Source organism: Hypomesus nipponensis, chromosome 8 (assembly GCF_054491055.1).
Source record: "Hypomesus nipponensis isolate SF chromosome 8, ASM5449105v1, whole genome shotgun sequence".
Taxonomy (NCBI): domain Eukaryota; kingdom Metazoa; phylum Chordata; class Actinopteri; order Osmeriformes; family Osmeridae; genus Hypomesus; species Hypomesus nipponensis.
In genome coordinates, this window is record NC_140368.1 from 12160671 (window position 1) to 12182500 (window position 21830).

At 47.4% G+C, this 21830-nt stretch overlaps 1 protein-coding gene across 1 annotated transcript in view; it reads right to left on the reverse strand.

Annotated features, from left to right (window-relative positions):
• LOC146275206 (contactin-associated protein-like 2) overlaps positions 1 to 21830 on the reverse strand; it is a 165466-nt gene that overhangs the window by 54432 nt on the left and 89204 nt on the right. The window contains exons 4-10 of the mRNA XM_084702688.1: positions 19530 to 19677; positions 14902 to 14954; positions 14503 to 14653; positions 13985 to 14169; positions 12608 to 12751; positions 11288 to 11546; positions 5319 to 5468 (exon numbers count right to left, since the gene is read on the reverse strand). Coding sequence (XP_084558814.1) covers positions 5319 to 5468; positions 11288 to 11546; positions 12608 to 12751; positions 13985 to 14169; positions 14503 to 14653; positions 14902 to 14954; positions 19530 to 19677 — 1090 coding nt within the window. The remainder of the gene's footprint in view (positions 1 to 5318; positions 5469 to 11287; positions 11547 to 12607; positions 12752 to 13984; positions 14170 to 14502; positions 14654 to 14901; positions 14955 to 19529; positions 19678 to 21830) is intronic.

Genomic DNA, 21830 nt, shown 5'->3' on the forward strand with positions numbered 1-21830 from the left:
GGTATACAGAGGAGCAGGTGTGTGTGTGTGTGTGTGCTGTGGGCATACTGCCAGAGCTGGGCTCTACCTCCTAGATACCCAGTATGTGTGTGTGTGTGTGTGTGTGTACATTAGTGTGTGCAGGTATGTGTGTGTGTAGCTGTGTGTTTCTATGCAGTGTGTGTGTGTGTGTGTGTTTGTGTGTATGTGTGTGTGTGTGTGTGTGTGTGTGTGAGTGAGTGAGTCTGGCATAGTGCCCGTCTCTGAAGGCAGATCAATAGAGCAGAGCAGAAGCAAGACAGAAGGAGACAGGAGGGTTCCCTATTGCTCAGTCTGGGTGTAATCTATTGGTAGCACACACACACACACACACACACACACACACACACACACACACACACTGTAGGAAACTGAACTTGCCTTCCAACTACCAGCTATCTTTGTTTAAGCTATTGTCTTCTGATTGATTCAAGGTAAAACACTTTTCGTGAATTCCCCGCGACACACTTCACCCATACACACGCCGTTTCTCTCAGATAACAAGCGCCTTTGTGGCTGATCTATATTTCATGAGCATTTTGTGGTGTGGGAGTGTGTGTAAAGGTGCTGTAGGTCTCTCTGCATACTGTGGGAAACATTTTATCTCTTTATCCAAGACCTTTCTGCTTGCATAGTCAAGGTTGAAATAAAAGACTGAAAGACTGAAACTAGTTGGAGAGGGGGAGAGGTGAGGAGGAGAAGAGGAGAGGAGAGGAAGAGAGGAGATTGGTCTCAGTGTCTATTGCGACGTCTTGCCAGAGAAGCCCTCAAAACAGAGCGAGAAGCCAGCAGGAATATGACACTGAACCTATCCCTGTCTACAACTGCTAGCCTGCTAACATTTAAGGTGCTACCTGAGGGCTCTAAGCTATGGCTGCTAAAGCTAGCATGCGAACATGTAAAACAGGTAACATGTAAGTGTTGATGTGAAAGGAAGCATGCTAACATATAAGCGTGGAAGATAGGACCTGAGGGCTCTTTGTTATGCTTGCCGTACCTGGTATCGAATCTGCCACCTCTGACATCCCAAGCGTGACACCTACGCCAACAAAAAGCTAGCAATTTCCTGGCGCGGGTGGCCTATATACATACCTGAGGAGTGAGTTGAACTTCTCTACACCGGCTACACAAACCCTAGCATGCTATATGTAATATAGGACCTGATGACTGCAAATTATGCCTGGGGGGATTTGAGGGCTAATGCTATGCTAACGCTTCTGGCTGCCTGCTCCTCTAGGAGTTAGCTGTCCTTCAGCGTTAACACACCATCTATGCATGTTAACTCTCTAAGAACGTTGGTCTTAAGCTACTGCAGATGAGGAAAAAAAAGATGTACTACTCAAGGATACACACATAGATCAAATACGCACAGACACATCCACACGCACACACAAAACTCCTCCTACTTAAGATTACCTTCTCTACGGCTGATTAGCCATCATGATGTGTAATTATCTTCTATCTCACATTACCTTTTACCGTCAACAACAGACAGCCGCTGGGTTTGCGTGCGTGTGTGCGTGTGCATGTGTGTGCGTGTGTGCGTTCATGCGTGTGTGCGTGTGTGGGGATGTGTCCATTACCAAGTTGAATTGCCCTTTGTCATAACCCATTATAAGTGTTTGTCAAGCACCGGAATAATGCTAATAGTGTGTGTGTGTGCGTGTGCGTGTGCGTGAGAGAAAGTGCAAGCGTGTGAAAGAGAGAGTGTGTGTGTACACGTGTGCGTGGCTGTCAAGCATCAGTATAACTCTAATAAATCTTGATTTGTGTGATAATTGTCTCTGCTTGGATAGGAACCCGACTGAATGGAGGAAACAACACAACACACACACACACACACACGCACGCACACTATCATAAAGTGTGAAAAAACTGTCACCTTTCCTGTCACCCTCTCATAGTGAAGCAGGACGTTTGTTCAATGTCCTCTCCGTTGACAGAGAACTACAGACACCAGGTTTGTCATCTCTCTGGCCGGGCGATGGTACGACTCTCGCCTCCGCCAGACCACTGTTGGAGGTCGGAGAAGGATTTTCCGCATTGTGGAAACATAAATTGGCCCGCCAAGGGGTCGTTTGATTCATGTCACGAAGCAGAGCTGGTAGACTTAACACACTTTGAGCCAGCCACCTGGGAGACCGTGTAGAACCAAATGGAGCGGCCCCGTCAACAAGGCAACCACACCCCGAGCTCGGAACCCCACACCGCCCCATCCCTCCCATCCAGCTCTGACGCCCCTCCAACCAGCTACCCCACTCCCCTCCTCCCCTCTCACTGCCCCTGCGCAGGCTGATTGAGAGTGGAGGCGGAACACCTGTCCCAATGTGCCGAGTGAGCCTGAATGCCGGTCCAGACTACAGGTTCTCCGGCGGGTTTTCTTTCACAGGAAGAGAGACAGGAGGGCCGGCCTTGGCAGGGCTCTCCTCTCTGTTCTGCACCCTGTCAGGGCCGAGCGTTGGCATGGAGATGGGGCACTCGCAGAGCGACTCGTCGCATGCGGCGTCTGGGAGAAATACAGCACTTGTGTTTGTTGAGAGAGCGCAGTCTGGAGAGATTAGCCCTGAGGAGCCCCCCCCCCCCACACACACACACACACACACACACAAACACAGACATAAACACATGCATGATTTCCTTGATTTGGATTGCTTGGTTAATCTGCATTATTAATTACGTTGTGCGCTCATAGTAATTGTCACACGCTAGCACCACATGTGAACACTGAAGTCAATTTAGGACCATAGGATGTAACAAATGGAATCAATCAGCAAAGAACAATACAAAAATACACGTACACACTAAAACACACACACATGCAAGCACACACACACAAACACACACATACTTCATCATTCCAAGGATTGCAGAGGAAGCTATGTGGGGAAGAAGGAAGATGGAGCATGTAAACAGATAAGTTATTAAAATAAAAAATAAACTAAAAAAGAGGTCCATTAGTTTGCTGTACGTAGTCAACATTCAAAGTTGTTACATACATCTATTCATATCATAATTGGCATATTTGTATCCCCAAACCCCTGGTGTTTATCAGCTGTGCTCGTCAGCGTTCATTATATCATGTAAAATTAACGAGGAAAACGAACGTACGACTCATCATATATTCAGCCCGCTCATTAGCGGCTGTTTGAAAGGGGATTTTTTTTTACACAAAAATCTTCCTATCTGCCTCAAAACAAACTTCTGTTTGCATTCGAGTGTGCGTCCGTTTGTGTGTGTGTGTGTGTTCGCAATGTATTTTTGTGAGTGTCTGTAAATATGGGTGTGTCTGTAGATGTTTGTGTGCGTGTGTCTGTATGTGTGTGTGTGTGTGTGGGGGGGGGGGTAATCGTGTTCTCTCCTCACACGTTTGTAATGCTTGTAGAAATAAACTTCCCTCCATCCACTCTCTCCATCTGTCTCACTTGTGGAGCCAAGTTCAACGCTTAAATATAAGATGATGAATTATGGTTCATATTCCTTGGCAGAACCACAGATAACCTTCTGAGAGCCTCTCTATTAGCTTCTCTCTCTCTCTCTCTCTCTCTCTCTCTCTCTCTCTCTCTCTCTCTCACACTCTCTCTCTCTCTCTCTCTCTCTCTCTCTCTCTCTCTCTCTCTCTCTCTCTCTCTCTCTCTCTCTCTCTCTCTCTGGGGGTCATCATCCTTTTTTGAAGCAGCACTGATTCACTGATCAGGCCTTGCAGAACCCAGCCTGCTATTCACACATAAGGGGGAGGAGGAAGAGAAGGAAGAGAAGGAAGAGGAGGAGGAAGAGGCGGAGGAAGAGGAGGAGGAAGAGGAGGAAGAGGAGGAGGAAGATGATGAAGAGGAGGAGGAGGAAGACGAGGAAGCAAAGGTTTAAGTGCAGTTCTATGGTCATCTGTGAAGCTCTGCGTGACCTTGCTTGTTAACAAGGCTGTAAAAGTTGTATCTGATTTGAGGAGGAGGAAGAAGAGGAGGGGAAGGAAGAGAATATAGTCCTTGTAAAGATAAGATGATGATTACAAAAACATACTGTGGCAGAATGCAGAGAGAAACAGAAGAAAGTGATAGCGCGTGTACGATGTCTCGTGTGCGTGTAAATGCCTGTCTGTGGGTACGTCTCTGCATGCACGTGTGTGTGCTTATGAGTGTGTGTTCTCATTCTCAGCAATGGTGAGTCCATCAGCAAGAGGGGTCTGTGCGGAAGGACAGAAGCCTGGAGGGAGAGAGGGCGAGCGAGGGGAGGATGTTTGAGGAGTCGTTCTGAAGAAGCCATCAGCACCCACACCATATCTCTCCGTTGGGAGAAGCACACAATCACATCCACGAGCGCACATGCTTACACCCCTGCACCCCCCCCCCGCTCCCACACACACAAACACACAAGCACATGCACTCATACACACACACGCAAGCACACACTGAAGGAAATTCACACACACACACACACACTTAGATCCGGTCCATGTTCTAACAGACAGTGGTGTCTGGCATCATTAACCTGGCGTCTCTGTAACTTTGATGAATCGTCCAGGAACCTCACTCGCTCTCACTTGCTTGTGTGTGAGTGCGTGTGTGCGTGTGTGAGAGTGTGTTGGAGTGCGTGCTTGAGCTTGTGTGCATGTGTACGCGTGCGTACGAGTGTGCATGCGGGTCATTGTGAATCTGTGTGTACCCACTCTCAGATAAGCACAGAGCTATGTGTAACCTCGGTGAATGAATGTATTGAGTAAATCATTGATCGAATGCATTGACATATAGAGGATCCACCATCTGCTCAGTTTTGAGTAGTAGCGAGCAAGAGCATAAGAAGATTGATTGTCATTTTCTCTCATGACCAATGAAATCAGGAACGAATGAACCCAATTAGAAAGCTCCAGGGAATAGACATTACCACACAGATACCCCTCAAGGATATAGACATTACCACACAGATACCCCTCAAGGAAATAGACATTACCACACAGATACCCCTCAAGGAAATAGACATTACCACACAGATACCCCTCAAGGATATAGACATTACCACACAGATAACCCTCAAGGATATAGACATTACCACACAGATACCCCTCAAGGATATAGACATTACCACACAGATACCCCTCAAGGATATAGACATTACCACACAGATACCCCTCAAGGATATAGACATTACCACACAGATACCCCTCCAGGAAATAGACATGACCACACACAATAGATACCACTCTAGGAAATAACCTGTACCACACATTAGATCCAGCAGGAAAAGCCTGTACCACACACTATGGAGTCAGCCCCTACCCCACACCGTCAATTCAACTCCATGGACGTTACCTCCAAGGTGGTACGTTCCGCCGGTCGTTATGGAGACGGGTGTGTTGGCGCGGGCCGCCGAGGCCTCGTCTCCGTCCACCGTCAGCATGACAAAGTTCTCCTTGGCGACCAGACGCACAGCGTGCCATTGGCCGTCGTTCAGCCCCGACCCTGAGAAGAGATCAGGACGAGTGAGACAAGCACACACGCTACACACATGCTACACACACACGCTACACACGTTACACACACGCTACACACGTTACACACACGCTACACACGCTACACACACGCTACACACACACGCTACACACGTTACACACACGCTACACACATGCTACACACACACGCTACACACGCTACACACGTTACACACACGCTACACACACGCTGCAACACACACTGCGACACATACACACGACATGTTCAATGAGTCCAATTGCGACTGATTGTACTAGTTGTGCGTTTATATAAGTCCCCTCAAAGTTAGCACTTTGAAATGTGCTGTGCAGACACACGTAGTGAATGGGTGTCTGTACACATACACACATAGTACCACATACATATGCGTTTGAAATTCACAATGGACATACAGATTGATTTATAGATATACTGGAGGATGCACCTATTCATTCTTATTGTAATAATTGTTTATTCTTGATTGTAAGGATCACATTGTTACAAACGCAAACTCAATGTTTTCTACATAAATAATACATTCTGTCATGATTTTCACAGGTTACATTACTGCTCAATCCAAACCTCTTTGTTTTAGTCGTGAGAAGAATGTTCTATGCCAAATACACGCCATATACACATCATTTAATTAGCTGCACATTTCTCTGTTCTGTAAATATTTTGTCCTTGAATAATTTTCTTTGAAGGGATTTTTTTTAAAGATATCTATTTCTGCAGCTGTCTGGATCAAAACACATTGACAACAACCCTTGAACTAAAAAGTTAAAGAAGCGAGTCTTACTACAGTAATAGCCCTTAGGAGAGACAGACAAAGACAGACAGAGAGAGAGGCAGAGAGAGAGAGAGAGAGAGAGAGAGAGAGAGAGAGAGAGAGAGAGAGAGAGAGAGAGAAAGAGAGAGACAGAGAGAGAGAGAGAGAGAGAGAGAGAGAGAGAGAGAGAGAGAGAGAGAGAGAGAGAGTGTGAAAGAGAGAGAGAGAGAGAGAGAGAGAGAGAGAGAGAGAGAGAGAGAGAGAGAGAGAGAGAGAGAGAGAGGGAGAAAGAGAGAGGGAGTTACAATCAGGCTGAGGGAAAGCTTTCACCACACACACACACAGAACTGGTTGAGTGAAAGCCTTCACCACCATTAGAAGAGGAGACGGCAAGTGTGTCCATCCTACCACCCCCCCCCCCCCACACACACGCTGCCCCTGCCCTCCCTCCCCCTGCCCCTCTCTCTCTGGCCTCCCTCCCCCGGCACTGCTAAAGACTGGTTCATTCTTATCTGACAGGTGAAATCGATAAGCCAGAAAGCTCGGTCGACATCAGACCATAATGCCCACAAGATCTCTCTCTCTTTCTCTTATCCTCCTACCCCCCCCCCCCCCCACTGGCTCCATCGCCGCCTCCATCTTGTGTTTCTTTGTATTTTGCTTCAAATGCTGTAGGTGTACATCACACACACACACACACAGCTCCCATGTCAGTCTGGTCATGTGACTCCAAGCATGTGTCATCCTCTCCGTCCTCCCTTCAGACGTTCAAATTTGACTCCTCTCTTCGTATCCTCATCTCTCCTTTCCGTGTGTTCTCCCACTGTCTAATACCTACTTGTCTCTCCCCCTCCATATCCACTCTCTCCACCTCCTCCCTCTGTCTCTCATCCCCTCCTCCCTCTTTCTCCACCTCCTTCTGTTTCTGCCCTCTTTCGTCTCTCTCTCCCCCTCTGCCTCTCTCTCTCTCTGTACTTCCTCCCTCTCCATCTCTACTCCCTCTCTCTACATCAGGGGTGGGGAACGTCCTGCCCGAGGGCCGTATGTGGCCCGTGACATCATTTGGTCCGGCCAGCCATGGCACTACAGGAACCATATTATTAGGTGACTTATCCGTTGGCAGCAGCACTATTTTAATATGTGGAAGAGGCGCGCAGCGTTGCGTACTAATGTACCAACAAATTTGGCACGCTCGCATTATGTGTGGAATTCCTTTCTAGCAAATCAAACCCAGAATACGTTGTTGGTTTGGCCTAAGCCCCAAATGTTTACAACGTGTGGCTCCGCGCCTGATTAACACTCGGATAGCCATCCCATTAGGGTTGAGTTCATTAATAGTTTGACCAAATATAGCTCGCACATTTTTAAGTTGATAATTCTGTACGGCCCCCGAATTATTTTATAAATATCCAAATGGCCCTTGGCAGAAAAAAGGTTCCCCCTCCCTCCCTCCCTCCCTCCCTCCCTCCCTCCCTCCCTCCCTCCCTCCCTCCCTCCCTCCCTCCCTCCCTCCCTCCCTCCCTCCCTCCCTCCCTCCCTCCCTCCCTCCCTCCCTCCCTCCCTCCCTCCCTCCCTCCCTCCCTCCCTCCCTCCCTCCCTCCCTCCCTCCCTCCCTCCCTCCCTGCCTGCCTGCCTGCACTCTGGTCCATTATGTGTGAGGAATGGAGGAGAAGAGGACATAACTACTAGAGCCGAGAGAGACCACCACACTCTCATCAGGAGCCCTGCTATTCATCCCTCCGCCTTGACACCTGCTCCACACACACACACACACATACACGCACGCACACAGACACACACGTACGCACACACACAGAGTTCATGGTACGGTCATGATGAAGCCTTACAGAAACACACACGTCGATAAAACATTGATGCATACACGATTAACACACCTACTGTACTTTAACACGTGACCGCACATACTGAAATGTGTGAGTCTGTGTGTGTATATGTGTGTGTGTGTGTCTACCGTATGAGTGTGTGTTTATTTACACAGTGTGTGCTCTCTGTGTGAGGTCTATTAAATAAACACAAGCCCTTTCACGTTGTTGACTTCCTCCCAGCATGCATTTGGGGTTCAGAGCCCTCAGCTTCATAGGGGGTCTTCTTTAATTAATCTCAATCACCACGGTGACCATGTCTGTGTGCGTGTGTGTGTGTGTGTGTGTATAATCACTGTGGTGACCAGGGTAACTGTAGCGGTTAAGATTAGCCTTGCTGGAAGGCACAGATGGACCACTCTCCACACACACACACACACACATAGGATGCAGGTAAGTCCCCTGTGAGGAAAGGGTCAGTTCCATCACTGCCTCAGGGAACACAATCTACCTAAAGAACTGATCATATCTAGCTGCTGCAGACATGAGAGAGTGGGGGGAGAGAGAGAGAGAGAGAGAGAGAGAGAGAGAGAGAGAGAGAGAGAGAGAGAGAGAGAGAGTGAGAGAGAGATATGGGGGAGGAAGTGAATAAAGATTGCGCTTCAAATAGTTAAAGGTCACCTACATTCACCTGGAGATCTATGTCCAGCCATACAAGTTGTAAGTGCAGTAACATCCCAAAACTCCTCTGAGTTTCACTCTGAAGCACACGTGCACACACACATGCACACGAGTGATTAAAGCTATGTGTGTGTGTGTATAAAACCAAATGAAAGACAGACAGGAAAAGAGACCCAAAGGGCATGGAAAGAAAGAAAAAGCGGGGGAAGAAAAACTAAGAGAAAGAGTGCTTCTCAGCAAGGCAGAACAGTCTAGAACTCCAGTACAGAAGTTCATCCTTTACTGAAGGTCCCTTGGTGTTTCTCCATTAGACAAGTATTATTGACTTCAGAAGAAAAGGTTACATTTGACAATCTGGGAATTAAAACCAGCATATTTCTAGTCTGTGCTGTTATCTTAAGATGAAGTTGAAAAATACCCACTGCTGTTCCTATGGAAACAACCTTGGTATTCAGCAACCAGATTACCACTAATTAGTCATTAGTGCAGACGGTAATCAGGGGCCTTCTACAAACACACACAGACATACACACACAAGCCCCCCCACACACACACACACACACACACACACACACACACACTGACACAGACACACTCGCAACCATGGACCTCTTGAATCTAAACGGGTCGAGGCAATGACCAGACGTGCTTGTGCAACAAACACTCTGAACATGTTAGATGTTAAATGTTCAATCTTTAAATAACTATTTAAAGAGAGAATGCAAACGAGAGAAAGAGAGAGAGATGAGAGAGAAGTTAGATAAAGGAGAGGAGAGATAGAAAAGAGAGAGAGAGAGAGAGAGAGAGAGAGAGGTAGAGAGAGAGGTAGAGAGAAAAATCAGACAAAAGGGAAGTGAGAGACAAAGGGTGAGAGAGGAAGTCAGAGAGAGAAAGACAGATAAAAGCGAGAGAAAGTTAGAAAGATAGAGATAGATGGAAGGAGAGAGAGGGATATAGAGAGAAAGGGAGAAAGAGTGGCGAGAGTTAAATATTGTAACTCTGTGAAAGGAAAGTGCTTTAATAAGATAGGCCTATGCACACACACACACACACACACACACACATGCACACACACAGAAGGGACAAAAAAGTAACAGATTATTAGTATTATTACCAGTATACAGGATAAGACATCAAAGCCCACTTCCTTTGCACACACAACTACACACATACACACACGCAAATTGACACATACACACGCAAATTGACATATATACACCCACACAAACTGACAGATTCCAAACTACTATTCATGGCGTTCTCTCTGCCTGCCCACCATCCTCTCGCTCACTTCATTTAGTGTTTGAGTGTGTATGTGTGTGTGTCTGTGTGTGTGTAAGTGTCCATAGCCATCTCTACCCTCTGTCTCCAATCAGAAAGGAGCGTTAACTTTAACGGCCTTACGCCCCCAGGTTACCACGGCAATAGAGAATGAGGTCATAACATTATATTCTGGTCCGTGGTGCAATATGAACCTCTGTCCATTCTTCTGTTTCACTGTCTTTCTCTGCCCCTCTCTCTCTCTCTCTCTGTCCCTACACCCGACTCTCACCCTCCCTCTCTCTCTCCCTCTCAATCCTCCTTTCTTTATTTTTCCCTCGTTCCTCCACTCTCTCCCTCTGTCTCCCCCTCCATCCACCCCTCTCCCTCCACTCATCTCCACCCACCTCTCAGCCCATCTCTCCCACTATCTCATTTTACCCACTCAAAAAGTATAACAATGTTAGCAGGGTTGCGTTTGTCAGGATGTGTGTGTGTGTGAGCGTCAGTGTGTGTGCGAGTGTGTTTCTTAAACCAGTATTGGTGGTTAATGAGGACCTAAGAGCTTATTACCAGCATGTGTCTCCTGCTGTGTGTCTTATTACAGGCCGCGATTGGACCTCTCTCTCAGATAGTAATAATGGATTCATAGAGGAGCTGGATCAGCCAGAAGGTAATGAAGGTCAGAAGTGGCATGTGCGTGTGTGTGCGTGTGGGTGTGTGTGAAGTGGTGTGAAGTGGGCGTGGGGCAGAGTGTGTGTGTGTGTGTGTGGGGGGGGGGGGGGGCAGTTTGAGAGGGAGAAGCAGTGAGAGCGCGCGTGTGTGTGTGTGGCTCTGTGTGTGAGAGAATGACCGGGTGCCTGCGCGTGAGTGTGCGTAGCGCGTGTGTGTGTGTCTTACGGCTCGGCCCTAGCAGATACTCGGGAGCGCCAGTCCAATTAGCCCGGAGGTTAGTGCAGTAAGGATATCCACCCTGGGGTCTAATGGTCTATTAGAGGGAGAGTGGACAGAATGGGTGAGTGTGTTTAGGAAGAGGGGAGGAGGAGAATCTTTTTTGGGGGGGGAGGAGAGACCATTGTTGGCGCGCTAACGGCTCTGGGGAGGATGCACGAGGAGCACGACAGGGGGAGCTACACACTGCTGTGCGAGCTCGTCGATGTGAGCGTGTGTGTACGTGTACGCGTGTGTTACTGGGCGTTTGTGCGCGTTTGTGTGTGTGTGTGTGTGTGTGTTTGTGTGTGTTTGTGTGTGTGTGTCTGCGTGTGATCTATGCCTACCAGAGGCCATGTCTATCCTGGTGTTCTTCTTCTGCGTCACGTTGACGTGGAGCCCCACCTTCCCCTCCTCCAGCGACACCTCCAGAGTCCCGTCGTCAAGGTTACTGAAGAGGAGGAGCCCGTCCGGGTTCCAGGTGCGGAACTCAAAGCCCACCGATATCACGTTGTGATTGGCCCGTCCCGGCAGCTGCAGGAAGCTGGTGGCGTTGAAAAAGACCGGGAAGGTGTGGGTCTCCACACACGAGAAGGAGAGGTTACGCTACGGAGGGGGGAGGGGGGGGGGGGAGGCAGGGGGGAGGGGAGGTGAGAGAAAGAGGGTGTGGTAGAAATGGGGAGAGGGAGAGAAGGGATGGGTGGAAATGGTGAGAGGGTGAGAGAGAGAGAGAGAGAGAGAGAGAGAGAGAGAGAGAGAGAGAGAGAGAGAGAGAGAGAGAGAGAGAGAGAGAGAGGGGGGAAAAGGAAAAGGACGAAAGAAAGGGCATAAAATGCAAATGTAATTATCCGGACACCTTCAACAGCATTGTTTTAGCCTGATCCTGCTTGTCAGATGGTCGTAGAAATCTTTCTCTGTGTGTGTGTCTGTGTGTGTGTCTCTGTGTCTGTGTGTCTGTGTGATGGAAGCAACAGCGAATACAGCTCTAGAGAACCAATTACTCTTGTTTTCCTTCCTCACCCCCTGATTCAGATAATGAACCAACTCCAAACTAATATTAAGCTGGACTCAATCCAGGTTCAGAGCCTCATCATTCAGTCACACAGTCTGTGTGTGTGTATGTATGTATGTGTGTGTGGCTGTGTGTATGTGTAGCGGTGTCTATTTCTGCATGTGTGTGTGTGCATGCGTGTGTTTGCGTGTGTGTGTCTATGTGTGTCTTTCCGCATGTGTGTGTGTGTATTAAACATTGCAGGGCTTTGTCATCAGCGCGAGTCTGAGCTGTCAGAGTGAGTCATCATTCTGGATGAACAAGCTGCTCTTTTGATGAACTTGATTGCAGCTATTAGTTCAATCAGAGAGGTAGAGCTGGTACAGGGTCTGGTAATATTGCTGCTGCTATCTGGACTCAACAGCCCTAGCACTAGCACAATGTGTGTGTGTGTGTGTGTGTGTGTATTGGTTTAACTATACTTGTGAGAACTATCATTCCACATATTTATTGTAACCTACAGGTACCTTTCATTAGTGAGGGACCTTTCCTGGTTCTCACAACTTCTAGTCCTGTTATTTCTCAGTGGTTATGTTTAGTTTTAGCACGTGTTTGCGTGTGTGTGTGGCTGTGTGTGTGTGTGTGTTTGTGTGTGCGTGCGTGTGGGTTGACTTACAAAACTGGAGGTGTCTAGCTTCTTGCGTCTGGCCAGGTCAGTAATGTTGTCTCCGTTATAGTTGATACTCTCCATACAACCCCTGAAGTTCTTTCTACTGCCCCCTACTGGTTTACCACTGTAGGGCATGCCACCAAAACTCAACTGGAGGGAGAGAGACAAATAGAGAGAGAGAGAGAGAGAGAGAGAGAGAGAGAGAGAGAGAGACAGAGAGAGAGAGAGAGAAAGAAAGAAAGAAAGAAAGAAAGAAAGAAAGAAAGAAAGAAAGAAAGGGAGATATTGAATGGCAAATACAGAACAATATAACATGTACGTATGTCATTAGAAAATATGCACGCATAGCCCATCCTCATTCAACAGCTCATATGACTAACCAGAGAGAGAGACTGAGACCACACGGCTTGGTGAACCAGAGTGATGCTTCACCACAATTAGTCATGAGCTTCTTAAGCCTAGACCACATAATGAATATCACACACACACACACGCGCGCGTGCATGCCAAATATTCAAACTAAGAGGGTAAGTTGGGTTGGTATTGTGTGGAAGGCTCTATTTGACAGTCAATAATTCTGCATATCTGTCCAGGGCTAAGCACACACACACACATACTAATGCACACACACACAAACACACATGCACACACACACACACAAGCACAGCCCACTGATCCAGCTTGTAAAGATTCCCCCATTGGTCAATTAATTAGACAGCTTTAGTTTAATTGGACTCTAGTTGTCCTGCACACCCCTTTCTCTCCCCCCCACACACATACACATACACACATACACTCGCACACACACACACACACACACACACACACACACACACACACACACACACACACACACACACACACACACACACACATACACCAGACACTAAAGAAGCTTCAGTGAATGACTGACTATAGCCAGATCAGCCATTTCAGCAATATTTTAAAGGTCACACACACACACACACACACATTTCAGACACCAAAGAAAAAAAGTACAGAATGGAAAAAGATACAGTAATAGATAAAGCGAGAGAGAGAACGTCATAGAGATTGAAAGAGAGCGGGAGAGATTCTGAAGAAGCCATTCGTCTGTAGGAGTGTATATGAGTGTGTTAGAGAGAAAGTGTGTGTGTATGCAAGATAGTGTGTGTGTGTGTGTGTATGGGAGTGTGTGTGTGTGTGGGAGAGAGTGAGCATCTCTCCTCCCACAGTGTAGCTGGATGATGCCAAAAGAACAATGGACAGATATCGACAGAACATCCTGGACCGGCTTCCAACTACTGTGTGTGTGTGGGAAGGGGGGGGAGTGTCAGTGTGTGTGTGGGTGTGTGTGTCAGAGTGTGTGTGGGTGTGTGTGTCAGAGTGTGTGTGTTCCCACACCTCGTAGTCCAGGTCCAGATGGTCGAACTCTCCGTTGGTTCTGAAGTGCTGGGTGTGGCGGTCCAGGGTAAAGTTCACGTTGCGTCTGTAGCGCTCGATCACCACCGAGTGCCAGTGGTGATCGTCCAATAGGCTGCCGGTCGTTACGGAGGTGTGGCCTAAGATGGAGCCATACTGGTTGCTGCCTGTTGGTGATATGATCGAAGAATCAGTACGGTGTGTGTGCGTGTGTGGATTTGTGTGTCTGTATGTATGTGTGCACGTGTGTTTGTGTGTGTGTGTGCGTGTGTGACAGAGAGAGTGTATATTGGCGTGTGAGAGTGTATGTGTGTGTGAGAGAGAGTGTGTGTGTGTGTTTGTATGTGTGTGTGTGACCACGAGAGAAAGAGTGTATGTGTGTGTGTGTTTGTACGACTGCGAGAGAGAGAGAGAGAGAGAGAGAGAGAGAGAGAGAGAGAGAGAGAGAGAGAGAGAGAGAGAGAGAGAGAGAGAGAGAGAGAGAGAGAGCGTGTGTGTACCCAGGTTGATCTGCAGCTGCAGCTTGCCCTGCCGTAGCTCCAGGGTGATGTAATCCCCCTGTTGGCCCTCCCCATGCAGGATCACCCCCTCGCTCTCCGACGTCTTAAACCTCAGGCCGATCACATCCTTGATGATCTTCATCTTCTTCACCTGGAGAGGAAGAGGAAGGCGGGAGAAGGTCGGCTCGGAACAGTGGAGACACGGGGAGAGGGAGAGAGTACAGGAAGAGGGGGAGAGAGAGAGAGGAGGAGAAGGTGGCGGAGGAGAAAAGCCAAGGACTCGTCCAAGGCCAGGACTGGGGAGTCGGCGTTGTGCAGGGGGACAGAGGAGGAACGTGCAGGAACCACACTCGGGATCATCACAGGATGCCACCAGGGCAGGCCGGGACTTGACTTTACCTTGAAGCGATAGGAGATCACCCCCTGGCCGTCGAAGTTAATCACATCCGCCCCTTATAGGGAGAAACAGAGGAGAGGGAGGGAGGAAAGGGGACGGGGGGACCGAGGGAGGGAGGGAGGGACAGAAGGAGGAGAAAGAGAGAAACACAGGGGAGGGAAAGTGAATGGTTTGGAGAAATATGAAGCGGAGAGAGAGAGGGAGGGAGGGAGAGAGAGAGAGAGAGAGAGAGCAGGGATGAGGAGGAGGGGTGTGGAGGAGGGGTGAAGAGGGGTGAGGAGAAGGGCAAGGGAGGTGAAGAGATGAGGAGCGGGGTGAGAGAGGTAGAGAGAGGAGAGAAGCGGGGTTAGATTAAATACAGTGCTTCAATACTGCTCCTATCTCAGTATAATCTCCACAGCTGGATGAGTGGATAGTGTGTGTGTGTGTGTGTGTGTGTGTGTGTGTGTGTGTCATATCTATTTGAGTGGACAGTGGAGAAGAGATGACAGGAGAGGGCGAGATAAGGGTTCTCAAAGCCAATCGGATCACTGTCAACACACTCACACACGCACACAGATACACACACACACACACACACACACACACACAGATAGTGGAGCCTGTACTGTCCTGATAAAGTGTAAAAGGGAGACAGCATATTACACCTGATGCTGTATTCTACTGTCTGTACTCCAAAAGGGAGATCAGCCTGCCTCTCACTAAACTGAATGCATACTGCAACATTTCCCTCCCTCTCCCTCTCCCTCTCCCTCTCCCTCTCCCTCTCCCTCTCCCTCTCCCTCTCCCTCTCCCTCTCCCTCTCCCTCTCCCTCTCCCTCCCCCTCCCTCTCCCTCTCCCTCTCCCTCCCTCTCCCTCTCTCTCTCTCTCTCTCTCTCTCTCTCTCTCTCTCTCTCTCTCTCTCTCTCTCTCTCTCTCTCTCTCTCTATCACTCTATATCTGCCCATCATCACATTTATTTATGTTCTCATCCGTCTGCTTTTCTCTTTCCCCCTCCTCTCTCCACATCTCTCTCTCTCTTTCTCTGTCTGTCTCACCTTCCTCCACCTGTCCATCATTTTCCCTCTATTTTATTTTTCCCCCCTCTCTTTCTCACTCACACGCTTTACCTCCCCCTTCCCTGTTCTCCCCCTGTCATCGCCCTGTCGGTAACAGATGAGCAGAACGGAGGAATGATCAATTCCCTGTCCTGAAAGTTTTCCACCTCTTTTGGGAGTGTGTGCAACAGAGGAATCTACACGGTGATGGTTTGTGTCAACATGCAGAGAATGTCACTCTCCAGTCCCCTCTCCATTTCTCTCTCTCTCTCTTTCTCTCTCTCTCTCTCTCTCTCTCTCTCTCTCTCTCTCTCTCTCTCTCTCTCTCTCTCTCTCTCTCTCTCTCTCTCTCTCTCTCTCTCTCTCTCTCTCTCTCTCTCTCTCTCTCTCTCTCTCTCTCTCTCTCTCTCTCTCTCTCTCTCTCTCTCTCTATTCCTCTCCCCATTTTTCTTCATGTTTCCATTGACCTCTCCATTTTTCTTGTTCTCGTTTCACCTCTCCATTTTTCTCTCGTTATTTATTTCTCTCTGTGTGTCTTCCTATCTGTCTCTCGGTCTCTGGATGCGTGAAAAGCTATTGATTCTTGTTGATCCCGTCTTAATTAAAATGTAAATGATCATGTTAATGTTTCAGCACCGCGGATCACAACCACTGCCAGCTCTGGCATGCACACACACGTGCGCACACACACTCACACACACGCAAACATGTACACACACAAATGCGTGTACACACACTCAAACAAAGGAGGAGAGATGGAGGGAGGGAGGAAGGAAGAAACATAGGGAGGTAGGAGAGGATAGGGGTGGAGGACAGGAAACAGTGGGAGAGAGGAGAGGGAAAGAGGGAGGGAGGGAGGGAGGGAGGGAGGGAGGGAGGGAGGGAGGGAGGGAGGGAGGGAGGGAGGGAGGGAGGGAGGGAGGGAGGGAGGGAGGGAGGGAGGGAGGGAGGGAGGGAGGGAGGGAGGGAGGGAGGGAGGGAGGGAGGGGAGATAGAGGATGGAGGAGAGGTGACAGGATGGAGGGTGAGAGGTGAGAAGATAAAAGGTTGTGGAGATGGAAGGAGAGCGTGGCTGTCACATGATAGAGAGGAGGACTAGACAGAGGGATTTGAGTGAATCAAGGGAAAGCACTTCTGTCTCGCACACACACACATACACACACAAATACACACACATTCGCACCATGCAGGACATTTGTTTGGGATGCAATTGTGACTGTGTGTGTGCTTGTGTGTAGGTATGAGTGTGTGTATGTGTGTGTGTGTGTGTGTGTCTGTGTGTAAACCCAAACATATCTCTGCGCAGCAGGCATCATTCCTATCTGTCACAAACCTTCACAGGATGGAGAATTCATCAGTAGCTTCTATCATCACTTCTCAACCACCAAAATCTCTGTTAACATAATCTCATATCCATCTCCACACCTTCTGTCTGTCAGAACCCATCTTTACAGCAACAGGGAAATTCACAGATCTTTGTCTATGCAGCTACTGGTCTAGGTTCTGTTTGTTAAAGATTAGAATATGCGCTGAACAACAGTGGAATATACTATGGCAGGAGACTACCAAACTCACACACACACACATTCACGCATACATTATAATCACATCATTGGAATGAAAGATATACGCGTGTCAAATCTGTGATTAATTTATGCAGAGTCTTAATTGAAATGTGCTATCAAAATCAATTTGGAAGCTTTTAATAGGAAGAGCGGTTGTTTGTAACCTGGAAGTGCTTGATTCCCAGGGGCATAACATTGTGTGAGTGTGTGTGTGCGTGTGAGTGTGTGTTTTTGTTTGTGTATGTGTGTTGGTGCGTGAGTATGTGTTTTTGTTTGTGTATGTGTGTGGGTGCGTGAGTATATGTATACTGCCTATACCCAATTCCTCCTTTATGAAACTTGTAGATAGAACCAGTATCTAATGAATATGATTCACTATTAGGTTAGAGCTGAAATTAGATTTAACTGGAATTAGATTAGACTAAGATTTGATTAGACGAGCATTAGACTCGAGATGAGAGATGAGACCACGAGGCTTGTGTGATTTCTTATATATATATATATATATTATATACATACTGTATATATATTTAAGACCGAGCTATGATTCACATGCAAATGGATACAAAATTCAGATATACGCTTTCTCAACACAAACAAAATTAGTTTGTATCCTTTAATGTTACGCAATCAAAAAGTCTGTGTGTGTGTCCGTGTCTGTCTTGTGTGTGTGTGTGTGTGTGTGAACTCACATTTTGAGCCGCTGACTCAAGTCACACTTCAGTCGCAAAGAAAACGACTTAGACAAGTTTTTTTGGACTCTCGACAAGACTTTAAAAAAAGTTGCCACTGGATGTAATGTTTACACGTGTAAACATTCAGAATTATAATTCGCTGGATTTTATTGTCACAATATACCACCCATGTGGTGAACGTATCAGGGCAGTTCATTTGATCCTAAAAGGCAAAGTGGGATCGTTCCAGATCTACGTTTCGAAAGATATTATACACAAAACATTATTTCAAGAGACTACATACATTATTGTTTTTTTGCGTGTCGTTTTGTCCTTTTATTTTCTCTGTAACATTTTTGTCAGGCGTCTTTTCAGACGCCAGTGGAACAGAGCTGTTCAGATGTATCTCTGTGACCATGGTATCAGCCGGCCTTTGATTATCTCGTTTCTGTACGACAATCTGCTACAGAATTCTAGTGGCAGAAAATATTTGATGTACATAAAAAAAACTAAAAAAAAACTTGTAGAACAATCATAAAAGACATTGAACTTGCATCAGGCCAGTGTTGTCTTTCCAGACCAAACTCGACAAACCCTGTCTGTGTGGGGGTTGTTTTTCAAGGGTTTTGGATAACCTATGATCACCTAAACACATTTGGGAGGAATTCTAATTCCATTTGCAAGCCAAGTCGAATCACCCAACAAAAGTGCCCAACCTCCGCAATGCATTATGTGGCTGACTGGAAGCAAATCCTGCATTAATGTTCCAAAGGCTGCTGGAAAGCTCCCTCAGAAAAGGAAGGCAGTTCTGGTAACCAACTCCTCATTCACACCCATGAGTTTGTTATGAGAGATTCAACAAGCAGGTGTCTGTATACTAAGCAATGACCACACACTTGGCTATAGAGAGTATAATTTGAAAACTAGAGAGGGGTACAATTTCTGGGGAAATTGTGAAGCGTACTTGCGGCCACCCCATCTGTTTGTAGTCTCCAGCTGTGTACTCATATCAGCTGCCAAACTGAGGTTGACACTGATGATGCACTTAGCTAGCTAGCTGGCTCTAAATGCTAGCTAGCAAACTATCTCCTATGTTCCCAAACGCTCGACTGAAGTTTTCAACACATTGCCTATCAATTGGATGAACGTTAACCAAAATGGAGATTCATTTTTGTAACTTAAAAGTGGCAACAGTTTACAAAATGTTTGGCAATTTACATCAGCTACAACTCTCTAACCCTTAACGTTCCAGCCATTCCGTTCACAAATGTGCATGTACGTGTGTTTGTGCCTCCATGTGTGTTTCTGTTTGTGTGCGTGTGCATGTGTGTGTGTGTGTGTGTGTGTACTTACAGTAGGAGCAGCCGTAGACCTCTATACGAAGACCTATCCTCCCCTCCTCACTCCAGTCCAGAGGAACAATTCGCAGGAACCTTCCCACAATGCCTTGCTGCAGCTCGTGGCGCACTGCACTTTCCGAGTTGGAGTTCCCGGAAAACGCCTATGGAGGAGCAGAACACAAACACACAAGTGTTAAACAATGTATTTCCTGTATTACAAGTGTGCAGGGTCACATACATTTACACACACGTTACAACACACAACAACACACAACAAAAGCTTGCATAAAACATCCAGTCCATGATACAAAGTACATATTTAGCAGAAGAAAGAAGCATACATTTTATCCATGTAGATTAATTTATCTCAGGGAGCATCTGAGACCAGATCAAGATGTCACAAGTTCAAATTTCTCTTATTTGTGTATACAAATAGTAGATACAGAAAGTACAGCATGATGAAAGATCAAAAGTGCATCGTTCAAACAGTATTTTGGTGGTGAGAGTCAAGGAACAATCTGTATTTATGGGGTACAGTGTAAAATAACCACACCTACTGTAAATACTCAGACACACAGACACACGGACCTCCACTAAGGGACACCCGCAGACACAAACACACTCGCACGTTGGGAGGGTTGGTGTAAAGATTCTATGGGCTCACGTAGCTGTTCTGAGACAAGGTGTTCTGAGAATCTTTTCTCCGCCTCTATGGTAGGAAATAATCAAATACATGTCTTCTAAAGGCATTAGCTCCTGCCAACTTGCTCTCCCTCTCTCTCAACCTCCCTTCTTCCTCTCTCCATCTCTTTCTCTCGCCGTTTCTCTCGCTGTCTTCCTCTCTTTCTCTCTCTTCATCTCTCTTCAATTCCCTCCCTCTCCCTCTCCCTCTCCCTCTCCCTCTCCCTCTCCCTCTCCCTCTCCCTCTGCCTCTGCCTCTGCCTCTGCCTCTCCCTCTCCCTCTCCCTCTCTCTCTCTCTCTCTCTCTCTCTCTCTCTCTCTCTCTCTCTCTCTCTCTCTCTCTCTGTCTCTCTCTCGTTCCTCATTGTTTTTGTCCTGTCTGTTGTGCAGTTATCTGTGTGTGCTTGGATGAGCAGTTCAAACCCGGAGCTCGGGAGACAGAGCAGGAAGACAAAAGTTTGAAAGTCCCAACAGAATGAGCCTGCTCCCTGAACCGCATAAAGCTCTCTCGTTTCCAGCCAACACATTAACCAGGCGGCCAGTGTATAATTGGCTGAGGGCTTTGAGTGTGTGGGTGTGTGTACCCGTCTGTGTGTGCGTGCGTGTGTAATTGGTTGGCCACATTCAAAGCCACCCTGAGAGCTTAGCCAATCTGAAGTATTGTTTAATCAAGAACCCAGTCATTTTAAGCAACAAAGGCCGCAATGCACAGATAACAGTTTTAACTACAGTAATTATTGTACTATGTGTGTATGTGTGTGTGTGTTATGCAATGTGCACATTGAAAGACGTTATTGTTATAATGCAAAGGTGCATGAAGGTGGATCTGTGACGACAACCAGTTAAGTTGAATTGGTTAATTAGCACATATGCATTTAGTTCCAATATGAAACAGACAGGGTTTGTGTGTGCGTTTGTGTCTGAGTGTGTGCTGAGTGTGTGTGTTTGTGTCTGAGTGTGTGCTGTGTCTGAGAGTGTGCTGTGTCTGACTGTGTGCTGTGTCTGAGTGTGTGCTGTGTCTGAGTGTGTGCTGTGTCTGACTGTGTGCTGTGTCTGAGTGTGTGCTGTGTCTGAGAGTGTGCTGTGTCGGAGTGTGTGCTGTGTCTGACTGTGTGCTGTGTCTGACTGTGTGCTGTGTCTGTGTCTGAGTGTGTGCTGTGTCTGACTGTGTGCTGTGTCTGACTGTGTGCTGTGTCTGTGTCTGAGTGTGTGCTGTGTCTGACTGTGTGCTGTGTCTGAGTGTGTGCTGTGTCTGTGTCTGTGTCTGAGTGTGTGCTGTGTCTGACTGTGTGCTGTGTCTGAGTGTGTGCGTTTGTGTCTAAGTGTGTGCTGTGTCTGAGTGTGTGCTGTGTCTGAGTGTGCGCTGTGTCTGAGAGTGTGCTGTGTCTGAGTGTGTGCTGTGTCTGAGTGTGTGCTAGCCTGAGGGACTCTAACAAACACTCTTTTATCACTCTGACTGCCTGCAGTTGGTCAGACTTCACACTGCAGACCGTGCTGACACACTTTGTATTCACTATCATGTACGCACTCTTCCTCCAAACTCTCACAGACACACTGAAATATCCCATTCATTTGATTTAATTTCAATTTAGCAATCTTTGTACAGCTGCCGTTTTCATCCCAGAAGCTGTGT